Genomic DNA, 17,220 nt, shown 5'->3' with positions numbered 1-17,220 from the left:
AATAGCTAATGTTATGTTTTAAATTGCCTCATGTAGAGAGTGAAAACATTTGTTCTTTTTATGGAAGAATAACCGATGGTTACTGGTGTCTTGCACAGAAATACATTTATTATACACAGTTCTTGTTACTTTCAGTCTTGATTTATTTATGTATTTAAATGTCACATAGCCGGTGCTATTACATGATTGTGTTTATGTGCTGATACAGTGTTTGCGAGTTATATATATAACCCTTACGGAGCACAGCAAGAATATCTAGCGACTTATAAGCTGTCGCTAAAGGGACATTTGAGTGATTTAACTCCCTAGGAGGACTGCAGTCCAGGGGAAACATTTAACATATTTATATTTTAATTAAATTTAACATTTTTAAAGCCTCAAGTGGCACTTTATTATTTCCTAAGCACTCAGTAGATTTACCATAGAAAATAATGGTTCAAACTACAGCTTCAGCAGCAATAGTCTGAGAAAAAAAAGCATTGCAACAGGGCCTGGCTGGAAGCTGCAGAAACTGGGTACGTTTAATTAACCCTTTCGCTGCTAAGCCTTTTCACCCCAGTGCTGAGACAATTTTAAGCTTTTTTTGGTTACCTACACTAAAATTTCAGTAAATGACTCACACAAATGATGTTTTGTTTTTCTCAGCAGGCCCAGCAGATTCACAATATATCATTTATTATATTTATTATTCATGGCATGTGAGAGAGCTGCAGAGTTGCAGTGTTCACTGTTACCAACGTCATCACCCGACTATAAAGCCAAAATTTATATATACATTTAAGAGAGGAATTTGTCTACTAGAAAATAAACTTTTTTTTAATTGTGTATATAATGTAACAGCTCAAGCAAATCCCCCAGTGTTTCTTTTTTTACTTTTTTAAAGATCTGCTTGATATTACTGCTCCAAGACCACCACCGTTTGAAACAGCACTCTCTTTCAAATGAGGGGTCTTAGAGGTTTGTAGCTGCTAAAAAAAAACTGAGATTGAGGGGTTTGAATAATCTCCCCTTTTACGTTACCTTGCAGCAACTTGGTTCACCCCCTTTGTGACATCACCACATGCGTACATAGTGACATCACCGGCACTCTCATGAAGCCTGGGAGTGCATCCCACTAAGCCACCAACGATCCCCAGTCTATAGCGCGGGAGATAGCCGAAAACAGCATTTTAACGGCAATCCCCCTGCATGACGAAAAGGGCTCATCATGTGCCTGCAGACTGAAATGTACATAATGAGTTATAGCTCGTCATGTGAATCAAAGGGGTTAAAAATGTGCACACGTTTTATGTTTATTATTATTATACATTTAAATTATGATATCACTTTAACATCAGCTGATGAGTCATTAGATACCATTGCTGTGTTATTTATTTGTATAGTGCCGCAAAATTCCTTATTAAGCGTCAAACCCTGACAGTATCTCCCACAGTCTCCTCAGCCATGTATCCTCTAAAGGGGAATTATCAGTATTGCCACTCATGAGAGTGAGTCCACTAATCGTCTGTGGTGTGGATATTATTGTAGAGCAGAAATCAGTAATATCGTACAGGTAGTAAATTGCCTTTTAGCACCTCTGGACTTGTGAGGCTATAAAATATGTATGTGCCATATAAATAAAAGCATATGAGTGCATATATAGAAATATATTACAGAAGATAAAAAGAAACGAACTGCGTCCTCAGAATAGGGGGAGTCTCTCAGTGCTACCCTCCCCTACACTGTGCAGTACAGTAACCCTTGTCAGGCACAAACCATTAAGGAAACCGTAAAAAATCAGTACAATACTAGTTCTAAAGAGCAAAATATACATTTATTATTCCTATTAAACATAATGCCACATGCAGTAAAAAATCTCAAAAAGTCCACTAGACTATAAATGAAGGGAACCCATTCATATTTAAGGGAGCTCCCTATCAGTTATTATCCAGAGTTGAATAATTCATCCAATTTATTCTCTGTATCGTAATAGCTCTTGATTTGAATTCTATTTCACAAGTATGGCCTGTTAGTAAGTCTTCAATGTGCACCCCCAAGGCTGTAATGATGGTCACTTGCATCTGTTTACATTATAGCTCAGTCCTGCAAGCAAACAAAAATACTAAAAATAGAAAATTGGAGGATTTAATTCCGTAGTTGCCACACTCTGGCCTCTTTATTAAACAAATGATCCCAGACTTTAATTTGTGAATAATAATAATAATTTGTGAATAAGCTTAACTGATCATATATAAAGAAATGCTGGTGTGGATAGTGGGATAGTCTCTATCTCAGTTTATTTCCAAGTAAATTGTTGGAAGGTAAATAATGCTATGGCAATATTGCCTCAGGGTACTCTAATGACAATATATATCTCACATGTCTTGAAAATAAATAAATAGTGTGTACAATTAAAACACAACTTAGATTTATAATGTGGAAAAAAAACAGCGATTTATTTCCTTATATTCTCAAACATACATAATCCTTATCATACACCGGTGTTTTCATTCATACCAGTTTACAAATGATCTAGAAGACCTGACTAATGTCAGTCTATAAAATATCAATACAAAAATTCAACAACAATTTTAAAATGGATATACTGTTATAGGCATTTAGGTAAATAGATTCCTTCAAAATCGCAGGGCTTCTGTTTAGATCCTAATGCCACACTTCTTTAGTGCGGTGTCTAAAAAAAATATTTGTTTGAAATATAATTAAAAGGAAGTTAAGTCTTAGAAGTGCTTTTTTCAAATGCAAAATGTTAAATGTTAAGTTGCAGTTTAGGAGGTGGGTTTTTGTAGTAAAGTCAATCTGTGCAAAACTTTGTTTAACAATATATTACTAGAGGCGTTTCTGATAGTAAAGGGTTTCAGCGGGTATTAACTCCTCCTCCGCTACCCTCCTACCTTCCGTGACTCTTAGTTGAACACTCCTGTGTTAGTCACGTATCCTCTCTCTCCGCTGTCCAGTCTGCTTCAGATTCCGTCTTTCTCACGGCTTGTCACTTTGTTGCAAACAATGTTATTCTGTTTCCTTTCTCCTTCCGCTTACCTGATCATGTGACCTCAGGTAGCCTATCCTTTCCTTAGCTTACCTTGCGTCACGTCAGGATCCGTTTCTGCTGTAATGTCTCTTTCTTATGGTTTAAAAGATATTGTGAGCGCTCACTTTTTTCTTTCAAAATCCAATGTGAGATGTAGGATAAGCCATATCCATAAGAAAAGAGACAATTTACTTGGAAAAAAATCGTTTTCTTTGAAATAAACTGAGGTAGAGACTACCCAACTATCCACACCAGCAATTGTTGCGTCATTTCTTTATATATGATCAGTTAAGCAAGCAAAATACCTCCTATAAGGTAGGGTTAGTAAAGCAAGGTAGTACAGTCCATTGTCAAAAACTCTCTACATAGCACCCAAAGCAACGGAATCTACTTTGCAAAGGAGCAACGCCTTTCTCAGCGTAGTCGAGCAGCATCTGCCCTTTAATATTACCCTCCTTTCGAATGTCCATGTCATGTGCAATATCTCTTACAGACTTACGTGGGAACCCTGGTAACACATTGTTCTTTGCTTCATGGATCTTACCCTTGTACCGTGGTTAAGTTGCAGGCCTTTAAGGTATCTGTAATACGTCCAGTGGACTTGTTCAGTAGCTATCTGCGTCAGCTACGCGTGTTTCACCCCCTATCTCAGCACAGGGCTTTGTCTGGCTTGATTTGATGGCGTAATCTCCACTCGTCATTCCTTTAAAGGAGAATTTCTTTCCTCCTCAGTCTATCGGGTGAATTTGAAACTTGTATTTCTCAATGAATTGCTTGTGGCTTTGTATTGTGGCAATTAGTCTCATACAAGAAACAATTTTCAATAAATGGCAGTACAGATTTAGACATTTGCTAAAAAAAACACTCATACATAATTTAATTATGCTATTTTACTTCATCCTTTAAGCGTATATTTTTTACTGTACTTAGAAAGAAACTTCTTAAAGGAAGTAAACAATTAACCTAGAAACGGGGGCTCAATTTAACGCCTCATTCATGCCCTTCTGTTTTAGAGATCCCAGATTAAAAATCCATTTGCCTTCCTTTTGAAGCAGGATTTTATCCAGGTTACCTTTTCTCTCCCCTAGATCTACAGTTCTAAACCTCTGAATCTCAACTCCTCCTCCTTGCTATCATGAGTTAGAAAGAAATGCCTTGCAACGCTGCTGTACTTTATGCATTTATTCTTATTGTGACGTTTATGCTCCTTCAGTTCCCGATATGTTTTTCCTACGTACCATTGATCATTATAAGTGCTGATAAACCTGATTATTTTCTGTTTATTTTCTATTTTGGGATCAAATAGTAAACTATCTCTATTGCTCTCTTTTGGCCCTGCAATAAGCTGTAGTCGAGGATTTCTGTGGATATCCTCTATCAAGAAATCTCACTCTATTTTTTACTTCCTTTTTAAATTTATTAACATCAGTACAATTTTCTATGATGTCTTAAATACTAGCCCTGAGGTATATTTTTAATCATACTCAGGACATGGTGGCTTAATGCACGTAGCAAAGTATTACCGGCAGTGCCTTTTTCCTAGAGGTTTCCATCACTATTTCAGTGCCATTTTTTATATTTTTAAGTTCCAGAAATGGTATTTCTTTAGTACTGTATGAAATAAGGAAATTTAAATTTAAATTTGTTATTTAGTTTCCTCATAAAGGATTCTAGTTCTTCTTGATTACCCTCCCAGAACATTATCACATCATCGATGAACCTTAGCCATAAACCTATATGGTCCTGGTCATCATTAGATGCAACCGGTACTTGTTCTCTTTTCCATTCACCTAAATAAAGGCAGGCATAAGTTGGGGCACAAGCATGTGCCCATTGCCGTTCCTCTTGTTTGTTCATTATATTTTTTATCAAATACAAAATAATTATGATTAAGAAACAAATCTCTAGAGGTTTGTTACGATACAAAGAATAAATTGGATGAATTATTTAACTCTGGTTAATAACTGATGGCGAGCTCCTTTAAATATGAATGGGTACCCTTCATTTATAGTCTAGTGGACTTTTTGAGATTTTTTTCTGCTTGTGGCATTATGTTTAATAGGAATAATAAATGTATATTTTTTTTGTTTATAACTAGTATTGTACTGATTTTTTTACTGTTTCCTTAAGGGTGTACTGTTCTGCACAGTGTAGGGGAGGGTAGCATTGAGAGACTCCCCCTATCCTGAAGACGTAGTTTGTTTCTTTTTATCTTCTGTAATTTAATAATTTATACCTCTGCGCTCTGTCCCACCTGTTACTACTAAGAAATTACAGGTGTATATTAACTAGGATTTTGTATTTTTCTGCTGCCCAGTCTTGCATTATACAATTATAGAAATATATGTTTATATTTAGTTATAGGGTGGGGAACAGAACTGAATTTGGGTCTGTTTGTTTAATAAATTGATTGCTAGGCAACCTTAAGGGTAGAGAACAGGCAAGGGCCTTTGCTGGATTTATTTTTCTGATATCTGCCTGACGTGAGCCTAGTTTGAGGTTGAGAATTGAGTATGTGGTCATGTTCCAATTACATTTCCTTGTTCCCTGCAGGACAATTGAAGGGATGTTCCGCAAACTGAATAACCTGTCTGAGCGCCTGCACCAGTCTTACTTCTTCTACTTGTTACCTTCATTGTCACGATTTGTGTCCATCGGGATCTACATGCCAGCCATTGGCTTCATCATTTTAATTCTCATCCTCCGCATATCCTTTACTGAGGTTTGGGTAGCAGTTCTGGATATGATAAAGCAGGCTGGGGGATCTGATGCTGTTTTGTATGAGTGGGGGGTGATATAGCTGTTACACATGGAGTGGAATATAGTGATAGTAAGGTACCTTTATTATTACCACCCTTGTGTTTCCTGCAATCTGTGCAGCTGTTTGGATGTAGTATTATGTTCTCCTTAACAGGAAACTCACTCCTCTGGACCTGTGGATTAAGCTCAGTCGGTCTGAGATAGGTGACAGAGGACGGAGAGCTGGACGATGAAGAGGAGGTAAATCTTGGTTGTGTTAACACTAGATTGATTTATATGTTTTTCAGATTTTCTATGTAAGTATAGGATAGTTGTTTGTACTGTGGCCCCAGTGTACACAATTTATATCTCCGCTGGTTCTTCCTGACGTAGTTCAGGATCAGAATTTGTGTAATTTTCCTTTTTTTCTCACCCTTTTCATCCTCCTAATTATGTGAATATACATAGACAGAAACTGATCGGGTTTCTTATTCATTTCCATGTGAGGACCCTGAAAATTCATGACATTATGACCTTAATATGTATAAGCTTACAGCAGAAAAGGGAGCGAGGGCATATGACAGAAACCTTCATGTCTATTAAGGTATTTAATAAAGCTGAGGATACTTCAGGAAGCAACAGAACGCGGGGTCGGGATCTGAAGGTGTAGGGAAGAAGGATCAGGAGTGCAAGACAGTGTGATAACTTCATGGAATAAGCGTTCAATAGAGGTGCTATGGCAAATGATGGGGCTCTTTATTAGGATAGTCATAAGAACTAATTAGTTCATGTGCCTTCTGGTTCTTGTATGCTGTCAAAATGTATCTTTTGTGTATTATCGTGTTAATATTATAATTTATTTATAAGCACCATCATATCTGTAGTGCTGGGTACATGAGTAGAGGTGCATATGAGGATCCTTATGTACAATAAATTTATATATATGAAACAAACTCTAGCCTCGCGCTCTGCCTTACCCGACCAGTTACTTCCTGATTCCTTGCTATGGCACAATGGAGCATTGGGATGACGTCACTCGTAGACGAACTGCAACAGGTATCCGGACTACAGCACTCACTCCGTCCAAGGAGCGCTAAAAGGTACAGAATTACAAAGGAATGTCCAGATCCAACATGCAGATAAAACTTACACTGTTTTTACATGGCTTTCAGAATAAAGAAGTATCAGCAGATACAATTTCTCCAAAACCTAGACTGACATGTTAGCATAGACAGCTGGGCGATCTGCAGCAGACATGTTTCGTGCCTACAGGCACTTTGTTCACTGCTCACCAGGTGTCCCAGCTCCTCATCCTTAAATAGGTCATTCTTAAAGGTATAGACAGCATACATATAGAATTCAAATTCATCCTATGCTAACAAACTAACTATTGTTATATATACAATTCACAGACATATCAAACTTGGAGAAATTGTATCTGCCTGATACACTGTGTTTTTTACATGGCTTTCAGAATAAAGAAGTAAGTTTTATCTGCAATGTTGGGATCTGGACTTTCCTTTGTAATTATATATATATATATATCTCCAGTTAAACACAACAAAGTAAAAGAGAGAGAGGATGGGAGGAAGGTCTTCCAGTCCTGTAGGTTGAAGGACGAGCAATGGATTGTAGTTGTAGCAGTGAGATAAGGTAGTTAAATATTTATATATTTTATTGGTTGGGGTAAAGAGGACCTTTCAGAGAAGAGGTGGGAAGCGACTCAATAGTTGGGGGGTTTCTAAAGAGAACTTGAAGCTATAGAAAGTAGGAAACTGTCTGGTGGAGCTGGGTAAAACGTTCGAGAGAGCAGGCGCAGCACGGGGGGAAGTTTTAAAGGCAGGAGAGGAAAGTAGCAATTATGGAATTGGATAGATGTAGGTTAAAGGTTATGTTTTTAGAAACCTGTGCTAACTTCCCAAAAAAAAATGGGGGGTTATGTGGTTACAAGAAGACACCTAATTCTGCCCCCTTATAGATCTGGCCTGCATCTCACCGTGAGTATGGGGGGTACAATTTTGTGGACCAGTTATTAAAGAGGGTGTTGGCTGAACTAGAAAAGGTTTAGAGAAGGGCAATAATATTAATAATGGGAGCTGTGAACAGAGTTTAGTCTAATAGGGTCTGTTTACTTTAGAAAAGCTGTGCATACAGGTGATTTACACTCTATAAATATATCCATGGGGCATATAGAGTTATCTGGAGAGCGGCTTATTCCAAGAAAATGGTTTGTTACAAGAAGTCCCACTTTATGATTAGAGGAAATGTTCAGCAACAAAAAGAGGATTTGGGGTTAATGCTATTATTGTGATTGCCTGTGTGTAACAGGTAGATAGGTTAACTGTATCAGCTCACTCGGCTGTTTTTTACTACTTGAAAAGAATAAACAGACGCAAGCTAAAACATGTAACAAATTAATTTGACTTTACCTGTCTTTTTTAAACGTTTATGGTTTTATATAGATTATGGCATTTTTAAAACAACTTTTCTAATGTACTTCTATTTAATTTGCTTTGTTCTCTTGATGTCATTTGTTAAAATGCATTCCTATGTTTTCTCAGGAGCTGCAAACACATTTCTGGGAGATAGCTGCTGATTGGTGGCTGTCCATAAATGCCTCTAGTCATTGGCTCACCTGATGTGCTCAGTTAGCTCCCAGAGTACGAAGCGAATTTGAAATAGATATAAATTGGCAAAGTTGTTTAAACTTGTATTCTCTTTAAAACATAATAAAGTACTATCAGCTAGATTCTTAACGATTCATAACGATGCTTTTCCCCTAACAACCGCTATTACAAGTCTTGTAGGTATAGTGTACCGCACACCCTTTTTGGCCGTCGCGCAACGTCAGTACCGCACTTTAAAAAGTCCTTTTCTTTTTAAAGATACAATGAGGTCCACGGATTTCATCCTTACTTGTGGGATATCGCCTCCTGGTCAGCAGGAGGAGGCAAATAGCACCACAGCAGAGCTGGTATATATAGCTCCTCCCTTCCCTCCCACTCCAGTCCATTCTCTTTGCCTGTGTTAGTGATAGGAAGAGGTAAAGTGAGGTGTTAGTTTAGATTCTTCAATCAAGAGTTTATTATTTTAAAATGGTACCCAGTGAGTTGCTATTTATTCTGCGTGTAGCCGTATTCCTTGTCAGCCTCTAGAGTAGAGCATACAAGTGGCTTAAAAGCAATGGGAACTGGGGGGATTTTCATTCACTCTGCGCCTCCTTATTATGTGCTGCCCTGCAGATGATGGTCTTAGCAGATATTATCTATGACCCTGTTTGTTCCCCCCAAGAACTACAAGAGGAGAAGAAACAGGACCTCTTGATCGTGTGGGACAAGTCATGCTGTCGCTCAGCATAGAGGTATGTGCAGTCCTTTCATTTCTGGGACATATATTTAACTCAGAACAGACTGTTTTTCTCATATTTGATGTGAGGGGTCATAATCTATTATGAAGAAGTTACTCGACACTTACATGTGCCATGTGTATAAGGGTTCCCCTCATTTATCTGCGACTGGCATGTCAGACAGTAATCTTGTTGAGGAAGAAATACAAGATAGTCTGATGGCCTGTTTATTGGGACTGTGGGCTGACGCTGGGGATTCTCGGAGTTGTAACATGTACTCCGGTGTTTGGTTTTACCTGTGTGTTTGTTAGGTGCACTGGAGTTTATCGTGACCCAGCATTTGTATGTTTATTTTAGCCGTGTTCAGCCGCGGTTTCGTTGCTGCCCACGATGGGCGGAGATTGTCGTTCGCGCACTGGAGAAGCCGCACTGTTTCCTGTTCCCGGCACCCGATTGCAGACGCCGGTGTTCCTTGGACCGCATGACTAGGTGTAAATAGTCACAGCGGTCTTAGGCACTCTGCTCATCGAGTCGACGGTGTCACGTGGGGGCAGGTAGGCGCCGCAGAAGAGCTGTGGCGAGGTGCACTGTTCTGTTTTTGGCCGTTGTATGACCGGTCAGAATTAAAGTCTGTTACTATCCTTATTAGACGTATCAGAGTGTGAGGCAATATTGTTTGGGTATTTATATCATTAAAGGCGCAGCTACACTTTGTTTGTAGGGCATTTGAAATATCTTAGATTTTCTTTAATAAAACTTTGTCAAAAGGTTTCATACTACAGTTACAACCAAGATTGCTTTGTTTATTATCATGGAAGATCTTCAAAACTTCACATGTTCCATGTGTTTGCATGCCAATGTGGAACCTCCTGTTACTTTTTGTCCCTCATGCACTGAGAGGGCATTACAAATTAGAGAGCAGATTTTCTTTAATAAAAGTCCTTCAAAAGTGGATGCTTCTCAGGGCTCTGTTGATGAGAATCGGAGTATGCCGCAACTTTCTCCCCAAGCGTGTCAGCCCTTAACGCCCGCTCAGGCGGCGCCAAGTTCCTCAGCTACTTCTGCTGCTATCACACTGCAGGATATAGCTGCAGTTATGTCATCTACACTTTCTGAGGCGTTATCTGCCTTTCCAGTATTCCAAGGCAAACACAGTAGGAAGGATAACCACATGGTCAATACAGCTTCTGATGCTTTGATGGCGATCTCATATGTACCCTCCCAGGGCTCTGAATTGGAGGGTATGGAGGTCCTATCCGAGGGTGAACTTTCTGACTCAGGTAGTGTCTTACCTCAGACGGATTCAGATGTGGTTTCTTTCAGGTTTAAGCTCGAACACCTGTCTGTTATTGAGGGAGGTTTTGGTGACTCTGGACGACTGTGATTTAATTGTGGTTCCTCCATAGAAATTGAGTAAGTTGGACAGATATTTAGAGGTCCCTTTTTAGTCTGATGTTTTTAGAGTTCCTAAGAGGACTTCAGAAATTATTGCTAAGGAATGGGAGAGACCGGGTATTCCATTCTCCCCTTCTCCTGTTTTCAAGGGGATGTACCCTATAGCGGACGCTATTAGGGACTTTTGGTAAACAGTCTCTAAGGTGGAGGGAGCTATTTCCACCTTGGCTAAACAAACTACTATCCCTATCGAGGATAGTTGTGCTTTTAAAGACCCTATGGATAAGAAATTGGAGGGTCTCCTTAAGAGGATCTATGTTCATCAGGGGTTGCTATTGCAACCAGCGGCCTGCATTGTTACGGTTACAACTGTGGCGGCTTATTGGTTTGATGCTCTGGAAGAATCTCTTAAAACTGAGACTTATTTGGAAGAAATCCAAGATGGTATTAAAGCTCTCAAATTGGCTAATTCATTTATTACAGATGCTTCTTTGAAGATTACCAAATTGGTGGCTAAGAGTTCAGGGTTTTCCATCTTAGCACGCAGAGCATTATGGTTGAAATCTTGGTCTGCAGATGTGTCATCTAAGTCTAAGCCTTTGGCTATTCCTTACAAGGGGAAGACCCTGTTCGGACCTGACTAGAAGGAAATTATTTCTGACATCACGGAGGCAAGGGTCATCTCCTCCCTCAGGATAAGAGATCCAAACAGAGAGGTCGATAGAGTAATTTTCGTTCCTTTCAAAACTTCAAGGGATCCCCCCTTCCTCTTCCTCTAAACAGGAAGGTACCTATTCTCAACCCAAGTCTACCTGGAGACCCACTCAGTCCTGGAACAAGGGTAAACAATCCAAGAAGCCTGCTGCTGCTCCCAAGTCAGCATGAAGGGTTGGCCCCCGATCCGGGACCGTATCTAGTAGGGGTAGACTGTCTTTCTTCGTCCAGGCTTGAATGAGAGATGTTCAGGATCCCTGGGCATTAGAGATAGTGTCTCAGGGATACAAGCTGGAATTCAGAAATTCTTCCCCCAGAGGAAGGTTTCTTCTTTCTCTATTGTCTGTAGACCAGATAAAGAGAGAGGCGTTCTTACGCTGTGTAAAAGACCTCTCCTCCATGGGAGTATTCAAATCCATTTGTAGTCCCCCAAAAAGAGGGAACTTTCCGACCTATCTTAGATCTCAAGAGTCTAAACAAGTTTCTCAGAGTTACATCTTTCAAGATGGAAACTATTTGTACCATTGATCCAGGAGGGTCAATTCATGACAACGCTGGATCTAAAGGATGCATATCTTCATGTTCCTATCCACAGAGATCATCACAAGTTCCTGAGGTTTGCCTTTCTGGACAAACATTTTTAGTTTGTGGCTCTTTCGGTCTGATCACGGCGCCCAGGATTTTAACAAAAATTATGGGGTCTTTATTGGCAGTTCTAAGGCCGTGGGGCATCGCGGTGGCGCCTTATCTGGACGATATACTGATCCAGGCATCGTCATTTCAACTGACAAGATCTCATACCGACGTGCTTTCCTTCCTAAGGACCCACGGGTGGAAGGTAAACCTGGAAAAGAGTTTGTTAGTTCCTCAGACAAGAGTACCCTTTCTGGGAACTGTAATCGACTCTATTTCAATGAAGATCTTTCTGACAGAGGTCAGAAAGTTAAAAATTCTGAATACTTGTCGAACCTTTCAGTCCAATCCTCGTCCGTCAGTGGCTCAGTGCATGGAGGTAATCGGATTGATGGTGGCAACGATGGACATCGTTCTGTTTGCTAGTTTTCATCTCAGGCCTCTGCAACTAAGCATGCTCAGGCAGTGGAATGGAGATTATACAGATTTGTCTCCTCGAATAAATCTAGATCAGGAGACAAGGGACTCTCTTCTATGGGGTTGTCGCTGGATCATCTATCCCAGGGGACATGCTTCCGCAGACTCTCATGGGTGATAGTGACAACGGATGCCAGCCTGTTAGGATGGGGAGCAGTCTGGAACTCTCTAAGAGCTCAGGGTGTATGGACTCAGACGAGTCTTTCCTTCCCATCAATATCCTAGATTTGAGAGCCATATTCAATGAGCTTCGGGCTTGGCCTCAGTTGGCTTCGGCCCAATTCATCAGATTCCAGTCGGACAATATAACAACGGTAGCTTACAACAATCATCAGGGAGGAACAAGAAGTTCCTTAGCGATGACAGAAGTAGCCAAGATAATACAGTGGGCGGAGTCTCACTCTTGCCATCTGTCTGCGATCCACATCCCAGGGGTGGAAAACTGGGAAGCAGATTTTCTGAGCAGACAGACATTTCATCCGGGAGAGTGGGAACTCCATCCGGAATGTTTTCAGACCTGATTCTCAGATGGGGCAGGCCGGAGTTGGATCTCATGGCATCTCGCCAGAATGCCAAGCTTCCGAGATCCAGGTCCAGGGATCCCAGGCCGAGCTGATAGATGCCTTGGCAGTTCCTTGGTCTTTCAGCCTAGCTTATGTATTTCCTCCATTTGCTCTCCTTCCCCGGGTGATTGCTCGAGTCAAACAAGAGAAGGCATTGGTGATCCTCATCGCTCCTGCGTGGCATCGCAGGACTTGGTATGCCGATCTGGTGGACATGTCATCTCATCTAGTTTCTCTGCAGCTGACTGCATGGAGATTGAATGCTTTAGTTTTGTCTAAGCGTGGGTTTTCGATGCGGTCATAGATATTTTGATTCAGGCACGTAAGCCTGTTACTAGAAAAATTTACCATAAGATATGGCGTAAATATCTTTATTGGTGCAAATCCAAGGGCTACTCATGGAGTTAGGGTTAGGATTCCCAGGATTTTGTCTTTTCTCCAAGACGGATTGGAGAAAGGGTTGTCGCAAGTTCCTTAAAAGGACAGATTTCTGCTTTATCTATTTTGTTACACAAGCGTCTGGCAGATGTTCCAGATGTTCAATCTTTTTGTCAGGCTCTGACTAGAATCAGGCCTGTATTTAGACCAATTGCTCCTCCTTGGAGTTTGAATTTAGTTCTTAATGTTCTTCAAGGGGTTCCGTTTGAACCTATGCATTCCATAGATATTAAGTTATTATCTTGGAAAGTTTTATTTTTGGTTGCTATTTCTTCTGCTCGAAGACTGTCTGAGCTTTCGGCGTTACAATGTGATTCTCCTTACCTTATTATTCAAACGAATAAGGTGGTGTTGCGAACCAAGCCCGGTTTTGTTCCTAAGGTTGTTTCCAATAAAAATATTAATCAGGAAATTGTTGTTCCTTCTTGTGTCCTAATCCTTCTTTTAAGAAGGAGCGGCTGTTACATAATTTGGACGTGGTCCGTGCCTTGAAGTTCTACTTAAAGGCGACTAAGGATTTTCGTCAATCGTCCTTGTTTGTCGTTTTTTCAGGGAGATCTAGGGGTCAGAAAGCTATGGCTACCTCTTTCTTTTTGGCTGAAGAGTATCATCCGTTTTGCCTATGAGACTGCTGGACAGCAGCCTCCTGAACGAATAACGGCTCATTCCACTAGGGCTGTGGCTTCCTCCTGGGCATTCAAAAATGATGCTTCTGTTGAACAGATTTGCAAAGCTGTAACTTGGTCGTCTCTTCACACTCTTTCCAAATTTTACAAATTTGATACCTTTGCCTCGGCTGAGGCGGTTTTTCAAGCAGTGGTGCCTTCTGTTTAGGTTCCCTGTCTGGTCCCTCCCTTTTCATCCGTGTACTATAGCTTTGGTATTGTATCCCACAAGTAAGGATGAAATTCATGGACTCGTATCTTTAAAAAGAAAAGGAAATTTATGCTTACCTGATAAATTTGTTTCTTTTTAGATACGATGAGTCCACGGCCCACCCTGTTTTCTCAGACAGGTCTTTATTTTGGTTAAACTTCAGTCACCTCTGCATCTTGGCTTTTCCTTTCTCTTCCTAACTTCGTTCGAATGACTGGAGTGGGAGGGAAGGGAAGAGCTATATATATACAGCTCTGCTGTGGTGCTCTTTGCCTGCTGAGCATGAGGCGATATCCCACAAGTAAGGATGAAATCCGTGGACTCATCGTATCTAAAAAGAAACAAATTTATCAGGTAAGCATAAATTTCCTTTTTCAATGCGACTTTCATAGCGCCTGTATTACAAGTTTTGCTGTGAGGCCAAAAAGTGAGCAATACACCCTCACCCTATAGAAATCGGATCTTTTACCTGTTAAAAAAAAACCAAAAAAACCCCCAACAGTAAAATCCACCACCCACCCAACCAAACCCCACAAATAAAAACCTATCTATATAAACCTAAGCTAACCATTTCCCTGAAAAGGGCATTTAGCTCTTTTACATTGCCCAAACCCTAAACTAAAATAAAACCCACCCAATAAACCCTTAAAAAAAACCTTCTTCCGATCGCTGCTGTAGAATGAAGTTTCCCTTTAAATGACGTCATCCAAGATGGCGTCCCTTACATTCCGATTGGCTGATAGAATTCTAAGGGACGCCATCTTGGATGACGTCACTTAAAAGGAAACTTCATTCTACAGCAGCGATCGGAAGTAGAGGATGCTCCCTGCTGGATGTCTTGAAGATGGACCAGCTCCACGCTGGATGGATGAAGATAGAAGATGCTGTCTGGATGAAGACTTCGGCCCGCTTGGATGAAGACTTCGGCCCGCTTGGATGAAGACTTCGGCCCGCTTGGATGAAGACTTCGGCCCGCTTGGATGAAGACTTCTGCCGCCTGGATGAGGATGGATGTCCGGTCTTCAAAAACTGTAAGTGGATCGTCGGGGGTTAGTGTTAGGTCTTAAGGGTTTATTGGGTGGGTTTTATTTTTAGCTTAGGGTTTGGGCAATGTAAAATAGCTAAATGCCCTTTTCAGGGAAATGGTTAGCTTAGGTTTATTTAGATAGGTTTTTATTTGGGGGGTTGGTTTTGTGGGTGGTGGGTTTTACTGTTGGGTGGGTTGTTTTTATTTATTTTTTTCAGGTAAAAGTGCTTATTTCTTTGGGGCAATGCCTCGCAAAAGGCACTTTTAAGGGCCATTGGAAGTTTATTGTAGGCTAGGGTTTTTTTTTTATTTTGGGGGGGCTTTTTTATTTTAGTAGGGCTATTAGATTAGGAGTAATTTGTTTTTATTTTTGATCATTTCTTTTCTCTTGTTAAGTGTATCCAGTCCACGGATCATCCATTACTTGTGGGATATATTCCCTTCCCAACAGGAAGTTGCAAGAGGATCACCCACAGCAGAGCTGCTATATAGCTCCTCCCCTCACATGTCATATCCAGTCATTCTCTTGCAACCCTCAACATGGATGGAGGTCGTGAGAGGAGTGTGGTGTTTTATACTTAATTAATTCTTCAATCAAAAGTTTGTTATTTTTAAATGGCACCGGAGTGTGCTGTTTTTTCTCAGGCAGTATTTGGAAGAATAATCTGCCTGCGTTTTCTATGATCTTAGCAGAAGTAACTAAGATCCACTGGCTGTTCTCACACATTCTGAGGAGTCGGGTAACTTCAGAAAGGGAATGGCGTGCGGGGTCTCCTGCAACTAAGGTATGTGCAGTAAAATAATTTTCTAAGGAATGGAATTTGACTAAGAAAATGCTGCTAATACTGAAGTAATGTAGTAAAGCCTTAAATGCAGTAGAAGCGACTGGTATCAGGCTTATCAATAGAGATACATACTCTGTAAAAAAGGATGTTTAAAACGTTTGCTGGCATGTTTAATCGTTTTTTTTTTAGGTACATTGGTGATAAAACTTATCGGGGCATTATTTTTTCCACATGGCTGACTTATTTTCTGCATAGAAACAGTTAACTGAGGCTTTCCACTGTTGTAATAATGAGTGGGAGGGGCCTATTTTAGCGCTTTTTTGCGCAGTAAAAATTCAGACTGTCTTCCTGCTTCTTCCTGCATGATCCAGGTCGTCTCTAGAGAGCTCAAGGGACTTCAAAAGTCATTTTGAGGGAGGTAATCAGTCACAGCAGACCTGTGACAGTGTGTTTGACTGTGTTAAAAACGTTTTTTCTCTATTTATTATCCGTTTTGGGTATTAAGGGGTTAATCATCCATTTGCAAGTGGGTGCAATGCTCTGCTAACTTAATACATTTACTGTGAAAATTTGGTTGCTATAACTGATTTGGTTCATTGTTATTTCAACTTGAGACAGGTTTTTGTGCTTAGGCGCAGTAGCGTTTTTTATATTGCTTGTAAACTTATTTTAAAGTGTTTACCAAGCTTGCTAGTCTCATTGCTAGTCTGTTTACACATGTCTGACACAGATGAATCTGTTTGTTCATTATGTTTGAAGGCCAGTGAGGAGCCCCATAGAAATATGTGTACTAAATGTATTGATTTCACTTTAAATAATAAAGATCAGTCTTTATCTGTAAAAGAATTATCACCAGACAACGAGGGGGAAGTTATGCAGACTAACTCTCCTCACGTGTCAGTACCTTCGCCTCCCGCTCAGGAGGCGCGTGCTAATATGGCGCCAAGTACATCAGAGACGCCCATAGCAATCACTTTACAGGACATGGCTACAATCATGAATAATACCCTGACAGAAGTATTATCTAGATTGCCAGAATTAAGAGGCAAGCGCGATAGCTCTGGGATTAGAACAGAGCGCGCTGGTGCTGTGAGAGTCATGTCCGATACTGCGTCACAGTTTGCAGAACATGAGGACGGAGAGCTTCATTCTGTGGGTGACGGATCTGATCCAGGGAAACCGGATTCAGAGATCTCAAA

At 40.5% G+C, this 17,220-nt stretch overlaps 1 protein-coding gene across 1 annotated transcript in view; it reads left to right on the top strand.

Moving 5' to 3' along the window:
* Positions 1-9,128, top strand: part of LOC128643956 (glycosylphosphatidylinositol anchor attachment 1 protein-like) — a gene marked incomplete at its 3' end in the record, with an annotated part of 30,930 nt that extends 21,802 nt beyond the window's left edge. Inside the window, 2 exon segments of the mRNA XM_053696724.1 lie at positions 5,582-5,806; positions 9,059-9,128. Coding sequence (XP_053552699.1) covers positions 5,582-5,806; positions 9,059-9,128 — 295 coding nt within the window.
* Between the last annotated feature and the right edge of the window lie 8,092 nt (positions 9,129-17,220).

This window comes from Bombina bombina, unplaced genomic scaffold, assembly GCF_027579735.1.
Source record: "Bombina bombina isolate aBomBom1 unplaced genomic scaffold, aBomBom1.pri scaffold_1806, whole genome shotgun sequence".
NCBI classification, from domain to species: Eukaryota; Metazoa; Chordata; class Amphibia; order Anura; family Bombinatoridae; genus Bombina; species Bombina bombina.
This window is presented reverse-complemented; position numbering and strand designations above follow the sequence as displayed.